The following is a 23,367-nucleotide window of genomic DNA, read 5'->3' on the forward strand; positions in this document are numbered from 1 at the left end:
ACAAAGGGGAAAGCAAGATTCGCCGATACAACACAGCATGCACCAATCGAACCACACTTGAAGGAGAAGCTTTGGAATATGTAAAAGTGTTTACATATCTGGGCAACATCGTTGGTGAACACGGTGGATCTGATACAGACATGAAGGCGTGGATAGAAGAAGCAAGAGCAGCATATTTACAACTGAAGAATATCTGGAACTCAAGACAACTATCTGTCAGCCAACACCAAAGTCAGAATTTTCAATACAAATGTCAACACATTTCTACTGTATGAGGTGGAAACATGGACAACTACGAAAGCCATCATCCAGAATATACAAGTGTTTGTTTACAGTTGTCTACACAAAATAATTTGGATCCGTCGGCCAGACATTATTAGCAACAACCTACTGTGGGGGAGGACAAACCAGATCGTAGAGGAGGAAGAAATCAGGAAGAAGTGATGGAAGTGGATAATATACACATTAAGGAAAACATCCACCTTTGTCATAAGGAAAGCCCTCACATGGAATCCTCAAGGTTAGGCAAAGAAGGAGAGGAAGACCAAAGATCACATTAAGCCGAAAAATGGAGATAGACATGAGAAGAATGAACAAAAATTGAATAGAACTAGAAAAGAAGGTGGAGGACAGAGTTGGTTGGAGAATGATGGTCGGCAGCTTATGCTCGATTGAGAGTAACAGACGTAAGTAAGTAAGTACATATTATTAATATTATTGTTTATTAAAAGATAAACATTACATTAACTCTAATGACTGAAGTAATATAAATGAAATTTTTAGTTTTTCTCTCTTTTCTTTTTTTTTTCAATATATCAATATTAGAAACACAAATGACAAATAAAATTGATCAATGAATTGTAAACAATAAACAGAATAATATTGACATAAGGAATGGAATTGAAAATGATTGTTTCATTAATAAACAATAAGAACAAGAACAAACAAACAAACAATCAAACTACATTCAACTATATTATGCTATAATGTTAAACATGTTTCTGTAATAAATGACTTCCTTTGATGTCAATACGATTAGTTATATTTGTAACAGTACGATTATTATTATTGTTACTATGGTTAGTAGTATTATTACTATTATTATTAGCAATATAATCATTTGTATATTCATCAATAGTAACATCATATAGATTATTTACTCTTGATTGATGATATGGACGACGTGAAATTATAGCAGCTACACCTGAACGTCGTTTACTAGCTAATGATGATATAATTCTAGGCTGATTTTTATGTCCTCTTTGTTGTTTCTTTTTAGGACTATTTAGTATTGAAATAATTTCTTCATCCATTACTGTTGTTGAATAAGGAAGAGGAGGAGGAGGAGGAGGAGGAGTAAGAGTAGAAGTATTAGTAGAATTAAGAGTATTACTATGGTGAATATTTGATTGTATCCGTGCTTGTTTATTTTGATGTTGCTGTTGTTGTTGTTGTCCTTGTAAATTTGGATAAAGTTGACTACGCCACCATTTTTTCACATCATCACATGAATCATTTATATGTTTACTTAAATAAATATTATGATGATATTTATAATTAGGATCCATTAATTTACTCTCATTATCGATCATTTCATTTTGTAATGGTAATATTATATCGTGTTGTATAGATGAATTATCATTTGTTTTTATTTGAATTTTATTGTTGTTGCTAGTACTACCACCACTACTACTACTATTACTACTACTACTACTACCAGTAACGATATGAGTAGTATAATCACTAGATAGTAAATTATTATCAATATTACAATGATTCATATCTTTTCTTTTCATTGAATCACCTTTCAAATTATACATTTCCATTGTTTGTGATATAGTTCTATCGAATTTATCATTATTATCCTTATTATTATTATTATTTGCACAACTATAAACTAAACGTTTCTCACCTTGTTCATCTGAATCTTCTACAACATCTGGTAATTTAGATAATTTTTGAATGACACTTTGTCTTGATTTATTATGAGTGGATAAAGATTTAATTGTTGATAATACAGTTGGTTTTGTACGAATACATTGTGATGTATTTATATTCGATGATAATGGAGGATGTTGTTGTTGGTGATGGTGGTGGTGTTGTTGTGGTTGTTGTTGTTGTTGTTCCATATCTAATCCCATCACATTTTCAATAATTGTCACTTGATAAGGTTCAATTGATTGTATTGATTTTTGATCATCTATCATTGATTTAGATAATTTTGTATTGATTTTAGTTTGATATAATTTTGTTCTATTCTCATTATTCATTAAACATGTATCAATAAATGTTGGAGTTGTCATTTGATGATTATCATTAATATAATGAATAAGATTATTATTATTATGTATTTGATCTATATTGAATTTATTAGAAATCGATTTATGTTGTAATTGATGTAACTGACTAGTCCCACTATCAATAGGATTAGATAATTTCTTTTCTTGTTTCGAATCTAATAATAATAATGGTTGTTGATAATCTGTATCATATTGTTCAATGATCGAACTTTGACCATCTTCATCATCATCATCATCATCATCATTAGCAGCAGCATCATCATCATGTTTGCCAATCATATTTGTCTTAAAAGGAGTAGTTGTCAATGTAGTCATCTCATCAGAATCATTTTTTATTAAAATTGTACTATGTTTATTTGAATGTTGATGAAGTGAATTATTTTGAATTGTTGAATTGTTAACTATTGTTGATGTTGTTATCATATTAGAATGAATAGTTGTTAAGGTTGATATTGAAGAGAGATTTATTGATTTAGTCATAGGAATAGTATTGATTGTATGATGAATAAAAGTAGTAGTTATAGTGTTTATTGTTAATTTATTAATTTTTAATTGTGGTGCTAATATTTTATTTGCTCTTTCATGACTTGCTTCCATTGGATTTTCCATAGATTTTCCACCATTATCTTTAATGGTTATTATTATCGGTGGTGATGATATTGATGATGATGATGATGATGATGAGGTTGTTGTCGTTGTGGTTGTTATTGTTGTTGTTGATGATGATGATTTACTGATGTTTGATGATTGATTTTTAATACGTACACTTTTATTAATTAGAAAATCACTTTTTTTATTTAAATCATCATTATCATCTATGCTTGTGCTTATTTGACGTTCAATAGTTGAATGCATTTTAAATTTCAATTGACCATGTTTCTAATTTGTTTTGTTTTTTTTTCAAACGGAAATGATAATCATATGTATATATATATAAAGATAGTTTACATCAATAACTTATTTTGGCTTGAAATTCATTGAAAACGATGAAGCATTGAACAGTTATCTTACCCTGTTTTTGGGATCATCAAGAATACTTATATAGCTAACTGGCTATGAGTTAAACCATGAACAATCAGGCCTTACGACAGTTAGGTTATCTCTACAATTTCGAGTCAGCAGATAAGGGAGGGGCACCAAATACATATGTCCCACGCAAATCTCATTTGATTTGTGTGAGGCCTGTGATATTCCTTGGGTGCCCAAACAGAAGCAAATGGCTTTCTTAGGGGGCCACACACGCAGCCTTTGACCTAAAGGTCTGATCTACAAAGCAGTTGAGCAACATCAGAGATGTAGTCCCGTGGTAGCTGCTGACCAAAGATTGGTTCATACGCCATTTGTTCCTTCAGGATACTGGAACTCATGTGCAACATTGGTTTAGAATCAGGGTTTTCCAACTCCCCTAGGTGGACTCTCTATGTTCACCAACCTGGTTAAAGCGCCGGAATCCGCTTTTCGTCCTCTCAATTTCGTAAACAACACCCCCTTCGCAGTAAGTAGGACTTCCCTGACAAACGCTATATACGCGTGGCCATATGAGAGCATTTCGAGAGGGAGAGCGGACTCCTCCCACTCTCGGCTGTACCAGAGCAGGGTCAGAAGATGATGTACCTTTTTTCTATTTTTTTATCAATTCGTGTTGTTGCATAACAACGATCGAGTGTTACTATCGATATTCGTCTCACTACCAAATGTATTAATGCATACATTGAAGGAATACACACTAATAGGATTTTCTCATGTTCCGCTTAAGATCTGTGACCTGTGGTGTTGAATGAACCAGTGGCTTAGTATTAACAAGTACCATTTTCAGACGCCATTATGACTATTGCAGTTTGGGTGGGTAGAAAACAATATAGTAAACCGCCATTCTAGCAAATTTCTAGTCTGAATCATAAACTGAGCTTCGTAGGACAACGATTGGAAATCATGAATTAATGGAGAGCTAAATTGTCCTACTACAAGATTCCTGAACTGTAAGTATCTGTGGTGAGTCAAAAACAGTAATCTACTAACTAAACTGCTAGATGGATGTGAAGTTCTATATCAAGATGAGAAAGCTCCTCAGTGTTTCTCAGTTTTCAAAGGTTGGCAACATAAGGTTAGTCGGTATGGTTAGTCATGAAAGAAAATTGTGGTTGACATGGATTTTTATCATCTCAGTCATTCGTTAATGTTCATGAAAAACTGCTTTCTTTGATATTTCGTTAATATATATTTCCTTATATAGTTAAGATCTTAAGGAAAGGTTTATGTAGTTTACAGATAATTTCCATCAAGCTCTGATACTGGTTGATGATATATTAAGAGTCAAGTTGGACTGGATAAGTGTCTAATCATATATATCTCTGTAATTAGCCCATTAATGGGGAAACTAATTAACAATATATAGGGATATATGCAAGTGCCATTATGGTTTCATCTATAAATTTGTTGGTAAATACTGCAGAATATATCAATAACCTAAAGTTAAATCGGAACAAAGCGTTTAAAAAAGGTTTTTATCTGGCATAGCTGGTGCATACAGCTAGTGGCTGTATTTCCTAATTCCTATGATCATAATGATCTCGGGGTAAGATTTACCCACTTTAGCTATAAGTATAAATGTCTCGTTAAAATACAACATAACTAATATTTAATATTGGTACTAACTGAAAAGAAAACCTTTAGGAAAATGAACAATTACCTGTCTATTTCTAAAAATACATCGTTCAATCCATGCTGCAATAGTCTGTCGAGCCACTTCTTCTTCAATTGCATATTCTAACTCTTCTCGAGCTATAAGTTCTTCTAATTGTAAAGTCTTAGTAATATCAACAGTTCTATAAGCTAAAACCCTTTTAAAAAATATTGAGAGAAAGAGAAAATCACTGTTTCGTTCAATGCTTTAATAAGTAAAAACAAATTACATTTTTACTGTTTATTGTTTAGATAACTCCAGCTGGAACCCTCGTAAGATTACTGTCTGTTTTAAGCTCGAGTAAAGGAGGAAAGTTGGGCATGGAGTCAGCAACCCAATCCTGTAGAAAACAACCTTGCTGAAAAACACTGACCATAGTGAATTATTTAACCACTCTGCCCTGGAAGTTAAAGGATCTCCATTTAGAAGAATTATAACGTCTCATGGTGAAGGCCGAGATTCTTCAAAATCCACGAGGCCGATGCTCCTCCTAGCAACCAGAGCAACAATTAATAAAGGTACATGGAATTTCCGGAGACTGGGAGGACCAGCTAGATAGCAGGCGAAATAATAAAATACAGCTTGGGGGTTCTAGGAATCAGCGAAACGCACTGGACCCAAGCTGGATAGAAAAGATTAGGTTTGAGAGATGTTGTACTCTGGTCATGAAGAAGAAAATCCCTCCAACACACAAAGAGTTGCACTGGCACTATCCAAAGAAGAACAGAAAGCATTCACAGAATGAGAGTCTCATGGATCCAGGATCATTAAAGCGTCTTTCAAAACAAAGGAGGGAACTACAATGAATCTTATCTAGTGTAACGCGCCTACTAGTGATAGCAACGAAGAAGGTAAAGATCAGCTTTATGAGATGCTGCAATCGATGGTAGCGAAGTGCTCAGTAAGGGATCTGACCATCCTTATGGGAGACATAAACAACAAGGTCGGAATGGACAACATTGGGTATGAGGATACCATGGGACGACATGGACTGAGAGAAGGGAACGAGAATGGTTAAAGATTTGCAAATTTGTATGCATTTAACAAAATGGTTTTAAGCGGTACAATATTCTCTCACAAACGCATACACAAAGCTACATGGATCTCGACGGATCACATTATACAGAATCAGATCGATCAAATTTGCATCAAACGGTTAATGGAAGACGTGAGAACAAGGGGAGGAGCTGACGTAGCTCCAGATCACCACCCGGTTGTTAGGAAGCCAAAGAAGCAATGGACAACTGGACAAACAGCATCACAAAGGTTCAATACAGCCTTCCTTCAAGATACCGACAAACTCGAAAAATTCAAGATAGCTCTCCACAAAAAGTTTCAGGCCTTACAAAATCTACTCAAGGATGAGGAAACAACCATAGGGAACAACTGTAAAATGGGTCAAAGAAGCACTAATTTCAACGTATCAGGAGGTGCTGGGCTACAAGATGCATCTTCCTAAGGAATGGATGTCTATCAAAACCCTGGACAACAGCCGAACAAGAACAGAGAAAGTGAAGACACAGGCTGAACACATAGAATCCAACAAGTAAGTGAAGAGAAGCATTAGAGCTGACAAACAAAAATACATGGTAGACTTATCAACAACAGCGGGAATTACTGCAAGGGAAGGCAATATAATTCAACGAAGAAACTGGCAGAGAAGTATAATAAACCAGATAGACACTACTACTACGGAGCTTTTTTAGTCGATGACAATTTTTAATGACAAATATATACAAACAATGGCAAAATAACAAAATTAACGGTCGTCCAGTGTTTTCAGGTCTTCTATGATGATCTAGTTTCAATTGACTCATGAACTTAACTATTAAATTAACTTTTTGTTAATTTCTTTTTAATTTCATAATTGAATTAACAATTTGTTATTAATTTCAATAGTTGAAATCATGAGTTAATTGAAGCTAGACCACTATGGAAAACCTAGAAGCACTGAAAAGCCATTTCGCTTTAGTATGGGACTCCTCAGCAATGCACATCCACGATCCTGCCTCGTGGGATTCGAGCCCAAGACCTACTGGGTAGTAGTAAGTTTAGCAAATCAAATATAAATATGTACACATACTTAACTACTTAAATGTATTATTTGAATAGGTCAATAAATATTGTGTATTTTCTTATCTTACTCAAAAGTTTATGATTATAATATTAAGTTCAAAATGAAGCATAATTTTTGTTTTGATTAGTTCTCACAAAATAAAGGAAAATAAAAGAAAAAAAACAATAAAAGAAAGGGAAAGTAAACAAACAGACAAACAAATAAAGAGACCGAAACAAGATTAGGAATATTGTTTCTAAGTTAACTGAATAAAAACTCTTATATTTAAGATCAGTATAAACATTATTAACAGTATTATTGATTAATATTAATATTAGTACTATTGTTTATTTCATTTATTACTCCTTAGTTTATTTCGAAGCTTTCTTCTTCACTTCCCCTTATATATATATATATATATATATATATATATATATATATATATATATATATATATGTATATATATATACTCAGTTGAGTGAAGTCAGTTTCAATTTAGTAAATTTAGTCATCTCCAAGACTATTTACTTTATTTATTCTGTAACATTTCTAATTTTCTTTATGTTTCATTTAAAGTTTTAATAGTTATGATCATGAGTCAATTAAAGCTAGACCACTAAGGAAAATCTGGAAGTGCTGAACAGTCATTTCGTCCTATTGTGAAACTCTTTAACAGTGCATATTCATGATTAGCTCTCGCGAGCAAGACTGATAGGTCCTAGATTCGAATCTCACGGAGTGGTGGGGGCAGGATCATAGATGCACATTGTTCATAATAGGATGAAACGACCATCCAATGCTTCTAGGTTTTCCATAGTGGTCTAATTTCAATTAACTCATAATCTCAATTATTGAAGTTATTAAAATCTCCACAAAACCCCTTCTTATTTAAATTTATTAAATTAACTTTGATTATGTTCCTTAATGAATTAATTCTTTACTTATATTAGTATTTTGTGTTCATAATAAATGAAGTATGTGATGAAGTGAATAAATGAAGTAAGAAAATTTGATTAAGTAGTTTATTTAAGTAGTAGTTATATGTATAGATTTATGCTTTATATTGTAAGTAATAATTAGTAGAATATTTTATAAAGATTTACTTAAAAGAGTAGACCAAGAACTATTATAGTTTCGATACTGTCCCATCGATATATACTTTTCTCAATTATTCTATCATTTCCTTTTCTTACATTAAGATATAAAACAAATAGTTGTGTTGATTATCTTTTTCAATAAACTGAGATCTAGTAAATAAAGAAGGTACGAATTGAGCTGAGATCTGATTATTAGATCACATACTTTTGTATTAAATCAATTTCATTTGATACAAAACTGCATGTTAAACACTTTATTTTATTGGTTGAAATCATGAGTCAATTGAAGCTAGACCACCATGGAAAACCTGGAAGCACTGGACGGCCGTTTCGTCCTAGTATGGGACTCCTCAACAGTGCGCAGCCACGATCCCGTCTCCTCGAGATTCGAACACAGGACCTATCAGTCTCACGCCAGGTGCTTAACCAACTAGACCACCATTTTATATGAAGTCATATATAAGCTTTAACAAATAGTCATTTCATTTATTCACTTTATGTATCTTATTTATTGGAATACATTAACACTTTCTTGGAGTTAAAGTTTTCAATCAATCAATCAATCACTCAGTTATATAATTTATTTTGAATATTTTATTCAATTATATTAAAGTTTTCGTGATTAGAAAAAGAAAAACAAAAATAAGTAATAAATATCTTTATTCAGAAAACCATTTTTCGAGAGGGAAAGAGAGAGACAGAGGGGGGGGGAATAATCGACATTAAGGAAAACAATAACAAATAATTAATTATCAATAGTTGAAATTGTGAATTAATTGAAGTTAGACCACCATGGGAAACTTGGAAGCATTGGATGGCTGGTTCGTCCTAATGTTTGACTCGTCATTGGTGCGCATCCGCGAGATTCAAACACAGGACCTATCAGTCTCATGTGCAAGCGCTTAACGATTAGACTAGGCATCCAATGGTGTTAATGTCTAACTTCAACCAATCCATGAAATTCGGCCACCGAACATTACTGTCTTCATTGAGCTGATATCTCACAACAGATCTGGTTGAACTCCACTGGCCTAGTGTTGTCAGGATTTTCATGGTGGTCTAGCTTCAATTGACTCATGATTTCAACTATTGAAATGACTAAAATCTCTACAAAACCTCATTCTGAAAATAATTAATTGTCAAAAGTTAAAATCATGAATTCATTGAAGTTAGACCACCATGGAAAACTTGGAAGCCTTGGGATGGCTGTTTCTTTCTGTTACGGGACTCTTCACTAATGTCTTCAGGTTTTATCATGGTGGTCTCGGTTTAATTGATTTATAATCTTAACTATTAAAATTACTATAATATATCCACAAAAATCCCTTTTTAAAAAATTAATCGTTAATAGTTTATATATAAATTTAATTAATCTAGATTCGTAGAATAGACCACGCTATAAATCTAACTGTAAACGATCATAATATGCACTTTATTATACAGCTGAATTATACCATTATACATATAGATGTATAAAAGTTTTCATAATCTCAAGTAATGTACTTACATTAAAACATCATGAAAACTAACATCTTTATCACGACCACCACGAAGTGTTTCTACTTCATAACACATTTCTTTAAATAATTGTTGATCTTTCTTTTTAACTAAATCAAAACCAACTCGTTCACGTGGAATAAGACGTAGTAGAAATCGTACATAATAAGCTTTGACAACACCCTAATTAATAAGAACAAAAAGAGAAAAAATCCATTTATTTTACTTCTTTAAAACAGAAAAAAAGGGACACGGAAAATGAGGTTACAAGAAATGGGAATATAGGAGAACAAAAAAATTACATAATTGAAAGCCACTTAACAAATAATTTATACATTCATATTAATATAAAGTATTACTTGATAATTAACGAATAAATGGTTTATAAGTGTTTCAGTAGTACTTATCGAAGTTGAGAATTTTTTATTAGTTAAAATCATGAGTCAATTAAAGCTAGACACCATGGAAAAGTTGGAGGCATTGAATGGCCGTTTCGTTCTATTGTGGGACTCCTCATCAGTGCGCATCAGCGATACCGCCCCCTATCAGTCTCGCGTGCGAGCGCCTAGCCATTAGACTACTGAGCTGGTCGGCATCCAACGGTATTAATGTCTAACTCCAAACAATCTACCAAATCGGGCCACCGTAAACCACTGTCTTCAGTGAGTTGATATCTCATAACAGACCTAGTTGAACTCCACTGGTAACGACTTCTCAATAGAACTCCGGCTTAGTGGTCTAGTTGGTTAAGCGCCCGGCGCGAGACTGATAGGTGCTGGGTACGAATCCCGCGAGGTGTGGGTTCGTGGATGCGCACTGCTGAGGGGTCCTATACGAGGACGAGACGGCCGTCCAGTGCCTCCAGGTTTTCCATGGTGGTCTAGCTTTAATTGACTCATGATTTCAACAAATGGAATTTCTAAAAACCTCCACAAAACCCATTCTGATAATAATATCTAGTCATTAAAAAGTAGGTCATATTGATTAAGTTTCTTACAAACTTACTAATGATTAATATATTCAGCTACATTAGTGTATCTTATTCTTTACCGATAATTATATCCGTCACTTTAACAATGTGACTTTTATAAATTGTATTCAATATTAAGTAATATAAATTTAATTAGGAATAATATACACTTGAAAAGTAACTCACTTCATTTTGAACTAAAAATTCATTCGAGTAAGTTTTCAGTATAAGTTTATCGTGTTATGATAATCATAGATGATGGTAGGTATGACAAAAGCTTATCGTATAAATCTTTAATTACATGGAAACGAATTTTCCGAAAATGAATTGAATCTTATGTATTACTGCAGGAGATTTGTAAAGATCATTAAATTTCATACTTTACATTATAAAATGATCCTATTTAGACAAACATTCAAAATCAAGAAGCACTAAGGATCTGTTAAGTCTTTGTATGAAGTTCTTGAGCAATGAGTACCCAGGAGTAAAGTACAGATTGAATCTAAGACCTTTGAGTCTTGTGACAAACGTTTAAACTCTAGATTATTGACCCAATATCCAATACTTTATATTTCTAACTTGAACTAATCACCACTAATTCCATTGTTATGTAAATAACTTATATCGGATTTGATTGAACCACACTAGTCACCTTGCAAAATTCATTACTAGTAAGTGTTCAGTGGCACTTGACCCTAATCACACAATCCTCAAAGCTGAACACGAGACAATTGGGAAAATAGATATCTAACGTTTAACACGGAGAGAAACCCAAAGATGAGGAAAGTGGGAACAATGAATTTAATTAGTTAAAATCTATCGGATGGCATGGCTTGGCCTTGCATATAACTTTTATTCATATTAAATATATTGTTCTATCTCTAGTCCAAGTATGTTCTTCATCATATATTGATAATTGTTAAGACATGATGAGTTGGTGTAAATAATAATGTGACTTCTACGTAAGATCTTATAGATTCGGCAGTTACATCATGACAAGTCTACCATTTTAGGATTAAGTTTATTATTAGAGCGGTACTAATATTATAGTAGACCATAATTCTACAAGTATATACTGCTACTCAATATTTAGCATAGACTTTGCTTATAGTTTTGCAAAAAAAATATATTTATATACGATTACCATCATTATTACTAATAATACTACTTAAATAATCTCACTTTTCTATTCACATCAATAATATTCCAAGCTAATTGAAAATTGCGTATATCATTATAACTCATTATAGCATCTTCATCATTTGAATAAAATAAAGAGAAATTCTCCATAATAATAGCTATAAGAGAATAAAAGTAGGAAAGAAAAAACACGAGAATGTTCAAAAGAAAACCCGTTTCTTGTGAAAGGGAATTTCATTGTGTAGCATTAATGACAAATAATGGATGAATATTATTATTATTAAACTTTAAAACTTTAACGAATGCCAGAATGGAAAGTTGTGGAGACTGTAATAATTTTGATGGTTAAATTCATAGGTTGATCTAAGCTAGACCACCATTGAGAACCTGGAAGTATTGAATGGTTGTTTCGTCTTAGTATGGAACTTCTTAGCAATACTCATCCGCGATCACATATGCGGGACTCGATTCCCATACTAATGCTAGGACAAAATAGCCATCCAATGCTTCTAAGTTTTCAGTGGTGGTCTAGATTAGATCGACTCATATGTTCAACATCTGAAACAAAACTATAAATGAAGAAGTATGGTACTGAAAAGTAATTCAAATATTCTGATTTGAGTGATGGTTATTACATACCAGACAGAGAATATGTAAAAACCATTTGAACTGCTGTATTTCTTTTCTTAGTATTATTCATACAATGTACACAAAACGTCATCTGATACTAATCAGCATATACTCACTAGTGACCGGCTTCAAGAGGTATATTCTGAAGTACTAGTGGGAAGCCGTGGTCAGTGGAGTTCAACCGGGTCTGTTGTGAGATAGTAACTCACTGATGACAATCGTGGATGTGTCGCTCAATTCGGTGGATTAGTTGAAGTTAGACATTAACACCGTTGGATGCCGTCTCAGTGATCTAGGGGTTAAGCGTTTCGCACACGAGACTGATAGATCACGGGTTTGAATCTCGCGGGAGGGGGCGGGATCGTGGATTCAGACTGCTGAGGAGTTCCACAATAGAACGAAACGGCCACCCGATACTTTCAGGTTTTCCATGGTGGTCTAGTTGCAATTGTCTCATGATCTCAACTGTTGAAATTTCTAAAATCTTCACAAAACTCCCTTCTGATACTTATTCATAAAAGACATTTAATCCATAATGAAACAATTAGTTAAAAACTTCGTACTCAGAATTAAACACTCAATTATTTTGTTTCTGATTTTAGACAGAGAAAACTATTAACTTGTATACACCTTATAGAGTTCGACTAAGAATCTAGCTCACAAACGGTTATGAAATAGATTTTTACAAGGCTTATAAATATATCTTGTTTTTTAAACCGACTTTCAATGCATAATCAAAGTATTTTTAATACAAAACTTTTCCTTTATTGAGTGAATAGTTTTATTGTTGTGTGTACATGACTTCCACGTAGATTACGCGTACACTTGTCAACGAAACGATGATTATATCATACATCTATATAAATATATGTGAACCACTGGAATAAGTCAGAATGCTCAAGCACCTAAGTAACATAAAAGGTAACTTGACATTAACTGTTAACAAATAAATGACTGATCTAACCAATTTAAACTAAGATATTTACCTCTTGTTTATTCATAAAGTTTTCGTTCGTAAGAACTTTAACTTTCTTTCCTTTTGTTGGTAATAAGTAACATAAATCGTTTTGTATCTGTACAATGTTCACGTGAACACCGCCGATCTTCAACGAACAAGTAAACTGAAAATCTAGATGTTCATTCAATTAGCTTGTATTAAGTAAATCTAATGATTTAGATTGTGAAATCTATCTGGGCTCTTCTTTTCAACTTGATTTACGATATCAGTATAAGGTTGTGTAGATTGCAGAGTTTTTGATTCAAATCATGAATCAATCAATGTTAGACCATCATTTAAAACCTAAAAGTACTAGATGGCTTACTGAGAGTATTACAGGTGCACACCGCTGAAGAGTCCCATACTAGAAAGAAACAACCGTCAAGTACTACTAAGTTTACAATAATGATCTAACATTAATCGATTTATTTGCAATAACTTAATTATGTTATTTTAACAAAATCAATAATGATCATGAGATTAACTTACCAACAAGTACATTTAACATAACATATGTAATAATAACATAAAATGAACAAAAATATATTAATGATGCTCTGAAATTTCCACAATCTGTTTCCCAAAATGTTGCATGCATTCGACAAAATGGTGGTTGTATCATACAATCATGCATAATTTTATTCCAATCTTCACCTAAAAAATATTAAAATTTTATTTTTATTATTAAACATAAGTTAATTAATAAATTACAATAAGAAAAAAATAGGTATCTTATATTGAATATTACTATACATTTTCAAACTCCGCCTGTAGAGTTACTGCGGGTCCCAAGCCCGGGTAAAGGAGAAGGGTTGAGCATGGGGTTAGCGTCCCCATCCCGTAGAAAACTAACTCGCTAAAAAAACGCTTACCAGAAAAATTATTCAAACCATTTAAACTCTGCCCCGGGAGTTAGAAAGTCTTCATTTAGAAGAATTATGACGCTTCATGGTGAAAGTCGAGTTCCTTCGGAAGCCACGAGGCCGATGCCCCTTCTAACAACCAGAGCAAAACTTTTTGTAGGCACATGGAACGTCCGAACAATGTGGGAGACTGGGAAGACCATTCAAATAGCAACGGAAATGAGGAGATACAATTTAGCACTACTGGGAATCAGCGAAGGCTCAGTGGTCTAGTTGGTTAAGCGCCTGGCGCGAGACTGATGGGTCCTGAGTTCGAATCTGAGGAAGGCCAAAGAACACATTACGGCGGATAATAGAAGCAGATATGAAAAGGATGAACAACAACTGGAAGGAGCTGGAAAGGACTGCCCTGGATAGGGTTGGATGGAGAATGCTGGTGAGCGGCCTATGCTATTTCACGAGGAGTAACAGCCGTAAGTAAATAAGTAAGTAATACGTTTTCAGCTTAGTTATTCATTAGTATTGTTGTAGAGTAAACGAGAACATAGAATGTACTTCATTTGCATAATGTTCATTAATTGTCTCACATTTCATTGTTCCTGGATTTCCTGTTCTTTCCCCTTTGATCTCCTCAACTTTTTGCTACCAGACATTCTATTCCTGACTAGCGTTATATACTATTTATGTCGACATAAGTAGCACAACACCATAGTATAATCTAATTAGGTAAATTATATATTTTTATTGTTATTTTGGATTCATTCTTTTGTTGAAATCATGAGTCAATGGAAGTTACACCACCATGGAAAACTTAGAAGCACTAAACGGCCGTTTCGTTCCAGTATGGGACTCCTCAACAGTGCGCATCCACGATCCCGCCCCCTCCCCGCGAGATCCGAACACAGGACCTATCAGTCTCGCGCACGAGCACCTAACAATTAGACCACTGAGCTGATCAGCATCCAACGCTGTTATTGTCTAACTTCAAGCAATTCACGAAATCGCGCCACCGTTACTATTGTCTTCAGTGAGTTGATATCTCACAACAGACCTAGTTGAACTCCACTGATCACGGCTTCTCACTAAAACTCCAGAAAATATCTCTTGAAGTCAGTCACCAGTGACTGATAGGTCATAGATTCAAATCTCGAGGGGGGTGGGATCGTGGATGCGCACTGTTGAGGAGTCCCATACTAGAACGAAACGGCCGTCCAGTGCTTCCAGGTTTTAAATGGTGGTCTAGCTTCAATTGACTTGTGATTTCAACTATTAAAATTCTTAAAATCTTCACGAAACCCCTTCTGATTCCTTTGTATTGAATTAAATAAAACTGATTCCTTGTCTTTCTGACATTGAACGTGTCCTTAAAACGACAGTATATTTATAGAATCGATCGTGAAGTGGTAATTAAAAGACTTTCAATAATAAAAAAGAACGACAAGTTTACTGATCGCAAAATACAGTTTCATACAAATCATTCATATCTGTTGCATAGACAAGTGGCTAATTAGACTCAGTAGCTCAGTAATATAATCCGTTAGAGTTAACAGATATCGTGTACGAGTTTCAATATCAACATTAACACTAGAATTCAGGTAGATTTAGCTGACTAGTACCAAATAATTTGAAATGTATATTAACGATTTCATTACTAGTCACAATAAATATGTTCTACAAAGTTCTATAAAGTTTGATATTTCACAACAACACAAATCTAAGAGGTTTATTCTATAGTAAATTTGAGTCTTATTAGTCATTTTAGAAAGTAAAATATCATTCAACCGATGATTGTTTAAATTTCCCTTCTGAAATCATGTTACAGTTATCTTATTTCAATGTCGACTATTCGACTTCATTACTGTGAATAGATTTTAGCTTTATATTTAGAATTCAATAAGAAAATATTGAGGGATAATTTCAATACAGTTCAATGAATCAGTTTACTGTATCAAGTTCGAAGCACTTGATTACTGTCATATGTGGATAAATACAATGGAGTAAATCAGTATAGTTCCATTGAAAAGATTAAACTTTTATTCAATGATTTCTAGTTTTATATAATTCTCTAGATTAGAGCAGTTTAACAAAGAAATTTTCATTGAATGAATAAAGTCTTCAGGAAGAAATCAGTTGATTTTTTCTAAAAAAATTAAACTATTTGAAAACAACTTCAAGATTGGAAGATTCTCTATAACTTGTAAAGACGGATTTTCATTTTATTAAAATTCTTTAATGAAATCATATTTTAACATGATAAATTAACTTAGATTTTAATCAGTGAGGGGCTTTTTGGAGAAATTCACGTGATTCGAACCCAGGACCTATCAGTCTCGCACGCGAATGCTTAAGCTTTAGACCACTGATCCGGCATCCAAGGGTGTTAATGTCTAACTTCAACCAATTCACGAAATTGCATCAGCGTCCACCATCATGGATGGGCACTGTTGAGGAATCCCATACTGAGACGAAATGGCCGCTCAGTGCTTCTAGGTTTTCCATAGTAGTCTAGCTTCAATTAACTCAGGAACTGAATTATTAAATAACTTAGATTTAATGAAAAAGAAATTAATATTACCTGTCACAATTCTTGTCAATAAAGCAGTTGCTCGAAATGTATTGTGAAAATTTGCATGTCGACCAAGATTATCACCATATTTTACAGATCCAAATAAAATAACACCAGCCAATGCATATACCATCATTAATAAAAACATACTCATAATAATAAATAATGATTTATACATTGACATAACAACAGTTAACATTAACATTTTCAATGTAACCTGTAGTAAAGAAATCGAAAAAAAATAAAATAATGCTATAATTATTTATTGAAAACAAATACAACAAGTGCTATACGATCATTAGATAATGTAACTTCATTATTATTATTACTATTTAAATACATAAACATGGGTACAAGAAGGCACCGAATGTATAAGCGCCACATAAATCCTTCGATTTGTGTAAGGGCTGGGATACTGTGAGGGTGTGCAAACCAAAACAGGTGGTTTCCTTAGGACACCGCACTCCGAACACCTGGCTTTAAAATATAATCCGCAAGGTGGTGGAGCAACTTTAGGAGGTGCAGTCCCATTGTAGCCGGTTACCAATAATACGTTCATACACCATCTGTCCCCTTAGAATCCTGGAGTCCATGTGCACCATTGATTTAGAATCAGAGTTTTCCAACTTTCCTAGGTGGATCTTCCATATCCACGAACCCGGTTAAAGCGTCAGACATTCGCTTTTCGTCCACTCAATTTCGCAAACAACACTCCAACTGCGAGAAGGCAGTGAGTAAGACTTACCTGGTTATGTGAGAGCATTTCTACAGAGAGAGTTGACTCTCCCCACTCTTGACTGTACCAGAGTATTTGAGGGCAATGTTATTGTATGGTAAAAACTTGTACCGAAATGTCATCGTGATAATTTAACGTTAGATGTCATTACAAAATTAGAAAGTAGAAAACTATTGTCATCAATAGCAAAACACATAGTTAAAATACATTCTAGGATTGATCTTAAAATAACATTCGGAAGTTTCTATATTTATTACTATTTTTGCATTCTTAAGTTTGAAGAAGTAATGTAACTTTGAATCTACCTTGATAATCTTTAATTCATTTTATAAACTAACAACCTATTCTTATATTATTTCACTAGTTCCCTCAAAGTTACAGGTATACCTTACTGATGAGTGCCAAGTGGCACAAAACCCGGGTCCAGGGTTTCCTGTCGACTACCTCCAACCGCCATCTAATCTCAATATATAGTGCATGCAGTGTCGAGTCACCTAAACTAGTGGCCACGTCGCAACATGATCGATAGCATTCGATCTGCACTAAATAAGGACTTGACACGCATGACATTTACCACCACCCAGTGATCAATCAGTTGTGAGGGTTTGTTGTTGTTGGTGGTGGTGTTCGTGTTGGTGGTTATAATCAAATCCATCATGAAGATTCTTCAACATGAAAAAAAAAGTTAAATTTTAGAAATCAAAGAAAAGTTGTCGTTTGAATACAAACATTGTTGAACCACGCAAGAGGTTGTTGTTTGTTTATTTGTTTTTCTTTTCCTGATGAATAAATAAAATAAATACTATTGAAATAACTTTGCACGTGATTATTAACTTACATGCCTTCCAGCAATTGTGAAAAATCTAAGCATTAAAACAAACCAGCCGAAATTATTGCTTATCATATGTTTTTCCTTTGAAAAAAAAAGACAAAGAACAACACAGAAAAGGTTGTGAATAAATAGATAATTGAAAATAACAATGATAAGTGACTATTGGGACCCAGTAACTAATTGGAGAATGTTATATCATTTGAAGCGAACGGTACTGGGTTCGAGTCCCAGAGTGAACATCAACTCTGATGAGTATGCATCCGGCTGACGAGTCCAAATAGGATGAAACGCACGTTCTAGATTCCACTGATAGCCAATATCCATCTTTGCATAAAATGATGTGTTGTTAGAAAATGTTGTTGTTTGTTAAATATAAAACTTGTAATGCAACATCTTATTATGTTTAAGCGTAGAAACATTTTGTTCTACAATTAGCTTCTAACCAAGTGTTTAAATTGATATGTAAGAGTTAGTGAATAAAGTATAAAGTCAATATCAAATAAATGATGAAAGATTAATTTAACGATGTATGCCAATTTCTAGAAACGGGGTATAAGTTTTAAATAAAATATTGGCTGACATTATGAGTTCTAATCCTTGAGATGGTGGAGAAGAACAAGTCATGAAACGCATATGGATAAATTCGAACACTTCACTTTCATCTGAAGTTTGTGCTGATGATGTCGTTCAGAAGAACGATGAAAGCTCCACGACCAAACCATCCAGCTCAGAGAACAAAACTCCATCAAAAGTTCTAATCCTTATTAGATGCAAAAACTAGATCTGGTATTATTGGGGTTGATATTTTTTTCTCTGAATGTGAAATTCATATCCTTTTGGGAACTTACATCCATTACGATATAAAAACATAAGACCACTGAATTGTAAATATGAAAAAGTAGGCATTTTTGATTCATTTGTCAGCAACCAGCAATTAAAATCAGATTTAAATTAGACTACCATGACTACCATTTGTTAAGTAATAAACAACATAATACTATTAACATATATCTGTATCAGTCATATGAATTATTCACATCTTCACAGTCTTTCAAGGCTGATAAGTACTACTTGCCTATAGTTACTGACTCTTCACACTCGTACGATGTCTTTTTTTAAACAATCTTATATTCACCTAAAAAAATTTCGCGCTCTAAAAATTGTCGTGTCCAAGTTTATTTGACGATTCTATACACGAAATGTATAACCGAGTAGTTTCAATTATTATAGATAAGAGGATTCCATGAACATCTCTATCGTTCATAAAACGAGTCTTAACTTAAGTTGGTTCAATATAAATCTAGCATTCTGGTATTAAAACTTCCGAATTATGAACCAAGTCTGAATAATTATTTATTCGTAAATCTAGGTCGAGAAATTTTTTTATACCAGTTTACAAAACTTCGAAGAAAGTTTAAAATTAAAGTGTGTCACTTACATATATTCGAGAGAGTGCAATAAAAAGATAAACCAGTAAATTGTTAACAATTTTACAACCTTGATTGCCCCTGAATGTCCTGGTACAACCAAGGGTGGGGAGAGTCAACTCTCCTTCTTCAAATGCTCTCACATGGCCTTGGTGTATAGCCTCTGCCAGGGAAGTCCTACTCACTGCCTTCTCATGGTGGAGGTGTTGTTTACGGAATTGAGAGAACAAAACTCGAATGTCTGGCGATTTAACCGGGTTGATGAACACGGAGAGTTCAACTAGGGGAGTTCGAAAACCCTGATTTTAAATCAATGGTGCACATGGGTCCCAGTATCATGAGGGAACAAATGGCGTATGAACCAATCTTTGGTCACTGGCTACCATGGGACTGCATCGCCTTACGTTGCTCTACTACCTTGTGGATTAGACTTCTAGGTCAAAGTCTCCGAGTGTGCCCCCCTAATAAAACCATCTGTTTCGATTTGGGAACCTGGATAGTATCCCAGCCCTCACACATATCAGTGATAACTATTACTGGCCTCATTGTTATTATGTGGCACATATGTATTTGGTGCCCCAATATTTATATATTCAAATAAATAAATCATTATAGAATGAATTAACACTTACAGGAATTGGTCTTAGTATAAAATGTAAAATAATCCATGTTACACCAAGTACAGCAACAAGCATATCAAAACGATTACGTTTCGATTGCCAATAACCTCCAAATTTTAATGCAATAATTTTTAATAAACATTCAATACAAAAGAATAAGGTAAATATAATACCTAAAGAGACTTGAATTTGATATCTTGGTTTAACCCAACTGGATCTTTCAGTACCTAATTCATTAAACTAATAAATGAAATAAAGAGTAAATATAATATTGGCAAGGGGGAATAATAAAATTAAAGAGTTTATTTAATTATCCCAAATATAATTTAAAATAGAATAAAATAAATAAATATTTCACAATTCCGATAGACTAGATTAAGTTAAATGAATAAATAGGCAATATGATGCAATTAGTTTCCTCTATGTAGCCGAACAAGAGCAGAAAAAGACAAGGCACAAGCTGAATACACAGAAGTAAACAAGCAAATGGAGGAAGAAATCAAGAAGAAGCGTTGGAAGTGGATAGGACACACATTGAGGAAAGCACCCAACTGCGTCACAAGATAAGTCCTCACTTGGAATCCTCAAGGCCAAAAGAAAAAAGGAAGACCAAAGAACACATTACGCCGGGAAATGGAGATAGACATGAGAAAAATGAACAAGAATTGGATGGAACTAGAAAAGAAGGCTCAGGATAGAGTGAGTTGGAGAATGCTGGTCGGCGGTCTATGCACCATTGGGACTGACAGGCTTAAGTAAGTAAGTAAGTAAGTAAGTTCCCTTTATGAATCTAAATAAAGTCAAAACGAATATGGATGAAGAATAATATGAATTCATTATATCTTGTGGTTTCTCATCAGTTGCTTACAACCAAATATGTACTCAAATATTATATTTAGATAACAAATAGTATGGAATAATTGACATAAGTGAATGTTATAAATTACCTAAATAAACACAGAAATGTAATATACAGAATCAATTTCACCTAAAGATTTACATGATATTCACTTAATCTGACTTATTTTTTGATGGAACTTACTATTCTACCCTGTACCTGTTTACGATTTAGTTCGGTTATTTATGTTTTTATTCTAATGAAGTAACTTATGATAAGTCAGAAAATCAAAATTTCAATGAGACTATAATTTATGGACGTAATAATGAAATTAAAGACAGCACATTTTGGATTGAGGCGAGAAATCCATTCATCCATTTGGTTACATAGTGTTTTGTTAATTAAGCTGATAAAAACCTTAGATCTAACTATTAACCCTAACTATCAATTGTAAATCACAATTCTAATCCCTTATTAAGTCCTAGTTAATAAGTGAACATTCTCATGGTTACTTCAGTGTCACTCAAAGGTCATTCATAAATTATAGTCTCATCAATCAATCATTTTGATTCTATAAACTTATGTAATAACTAATCTAATATGAAAGCGACATTTGAATTGCGTATATAAAAGTTTCAATAGTTGATATCATGAGTCAATTGAAGCTAGACCACTATGGGAAACTTGGAAGCAATGAACGGCCATTTCTTCCTAGCATTAGACTCCTCAGTAGTGAGTATCCACGATCCCGCCTCGCGTGATTCGAACCCAAGACCTACTGGTCTCGCACGCAAGCACTTAACCACGAGAAAGACCGCGAGTAAATTTGATGCATTATCAAAGAATTAATTTGGAGAGGAAATTTTTAATGAGTTTTTATTAAAAATTTTTTTCTTTTTCAAACAATTGAAAATCTGTCAAGTCTGAAAAAGCAAAATATCAGCCATCGATCATAGTCGAAATCATAAAATGAACAACAAGATTATTAATGTACTAGAATAGAAGGTTTGCAAAGATTAGTTGTTTTTGTGAATAGTTTATATTACAAGCTAACTATGGTTAGATAAATACTAAAAATTAGACAACATTGAGTTGTTTTATTTCAGTATAGGACTTGTCAATAGTGTACAACAACTACGGAATCACGATTGGATCCATGAACTTTCGACCTCATGGTAAACAGAACATTTAGATCACGTGGCTGGTATTGAATACTACATTTTCCTAACTTCAATTAATATGAGTGAACTACATTGTTCATAGCTTTTTACTAGATTTTCGGCAACTTTTCTCAATATTAACCATTAGAACAAAGTGAAACACCCACCCAATCCAATCCGGTTTCCAAAATTTTGTCAGTTGAGATCAGTTTCTGATGTAAAGTACTTTCAATGGTTAAGATCAAATTACTGAAATAGTTATTTTAATTGGTATGACTAAAACGTATTGATAATGATTGAGTGATGCTAAACTGATCTTTAGAAGATTCGCCTACTTACTAAGGGTCAAATGAAAAATCATAATTAAGATTTAGAGTTGGAAGTTAAGAATAAGAGTTTTCACCACTAACTGACATCAGCTAGAATGCTGAAATTCTATTTAACTGTATGAATGAACAAATTTTTGCACCGATATTCAAGATGTGGAAAATTTAATTTAATTGATTCGTCTACAAATTCTAATCTCAATGTTTAATTAAACTAAAAATAGATCACAATTGATTGATCACTTGGTGGTGGGTGGTCAATGTCATGTGTGTCAAGTCCTTCTTAGTGCAGATCGAATACTATCGACTAAGTTACAAACTAAAAATATGTAACAATATAACTTACTGGAAAGAATAACAGAAAACAATTAGCAACAACAAGAGTTGCTGAAGCACGTTTAAATAAAATATGCTGAGTTATATCATAGATGAAACAACGAAATTTTAAACTTTTCTTTTCTAAATTATTCGATTTTGGACTGACGATATTTCTTGTTAGACCAGGTTCTTGATGAAGTTCTATTTTTTTTTTAAAAAAAAACGAGTTTAAAAGCAAGTAAAGAAAAGATATATAGTAAGTGAAAAACATTTCATACTTCATTTTAGTATTCTAAACACTAAACTTGAT

The 23,367-nt window shown here is 33.3% G+C and overlaps 1 protein-coding gene across 1 annotated transcript in view; it reads right to left on the reverse strand.

Annotated features, from left to right (window-relative positions):
• Positions 1 to 756: 756 nt before the first annotated feature.
• Positions 757 to 23,367, reverse strand: part of MS3_00005828 (uncharacterized protein) — a 128,229-nt gene continuing 105,618 nt past the window's right edge. Inside the window, exons 27-35 of the mRNA XM_035729481.2 lie at positions 23,086 to 23,258; positions 20,428 to 20,655; positions 18,375 to 18,449; positions 16,810 to 17,017; positions 13,861 to 14,025; positions 11,787 to 11,902; positions 9,645 to 9,817; positions 4,990 to 5,140; positions 757 to 3,179 (exon numbers count right to left, since the gene is read on the reverse strand). Coding sequence (XP_035586582.2) covers positions 990 to 3,179; positions 4,990 to 5,140; positions 9,645 to 9,817; positions 11,787 to 11,902; positions 13,861 to 14,025; positions 16,810 to 17,017; positions 18,375 to 18,449; positions 20,428 to 20,655; positions 23,086 to 23,258 — 3,479 coding nt within the window. The 3' untranslated portion in view covers positions 757 to 989. The remainder of the gene's footprint in view (positions 3,180 to 4,989; positions 5,141 to 9,644; positions 9,818 to 11,786; positions 11,903 to 13,860; positions 14,026 to 16,809; positions 17,018 to 18,374; positions 18,450 to 20,427; positions 20,656 to 23,085; positions 23,259 to 23,367) is intronic.

Source organism: Schistosoma haematobium, chromosome 3 (genome assembly GCF_000699445.3).
Source record: "Schistosoma haematobium chromosome 3, whole genome shotgun sequence".
Classification (NCBI taxonomy): Eukaryota; Metazoa; Platyhelminthes; class Trematoda; order Strigeidida; family Schistosomatidae; genus Schistosoma; species Schistosoma haematobium.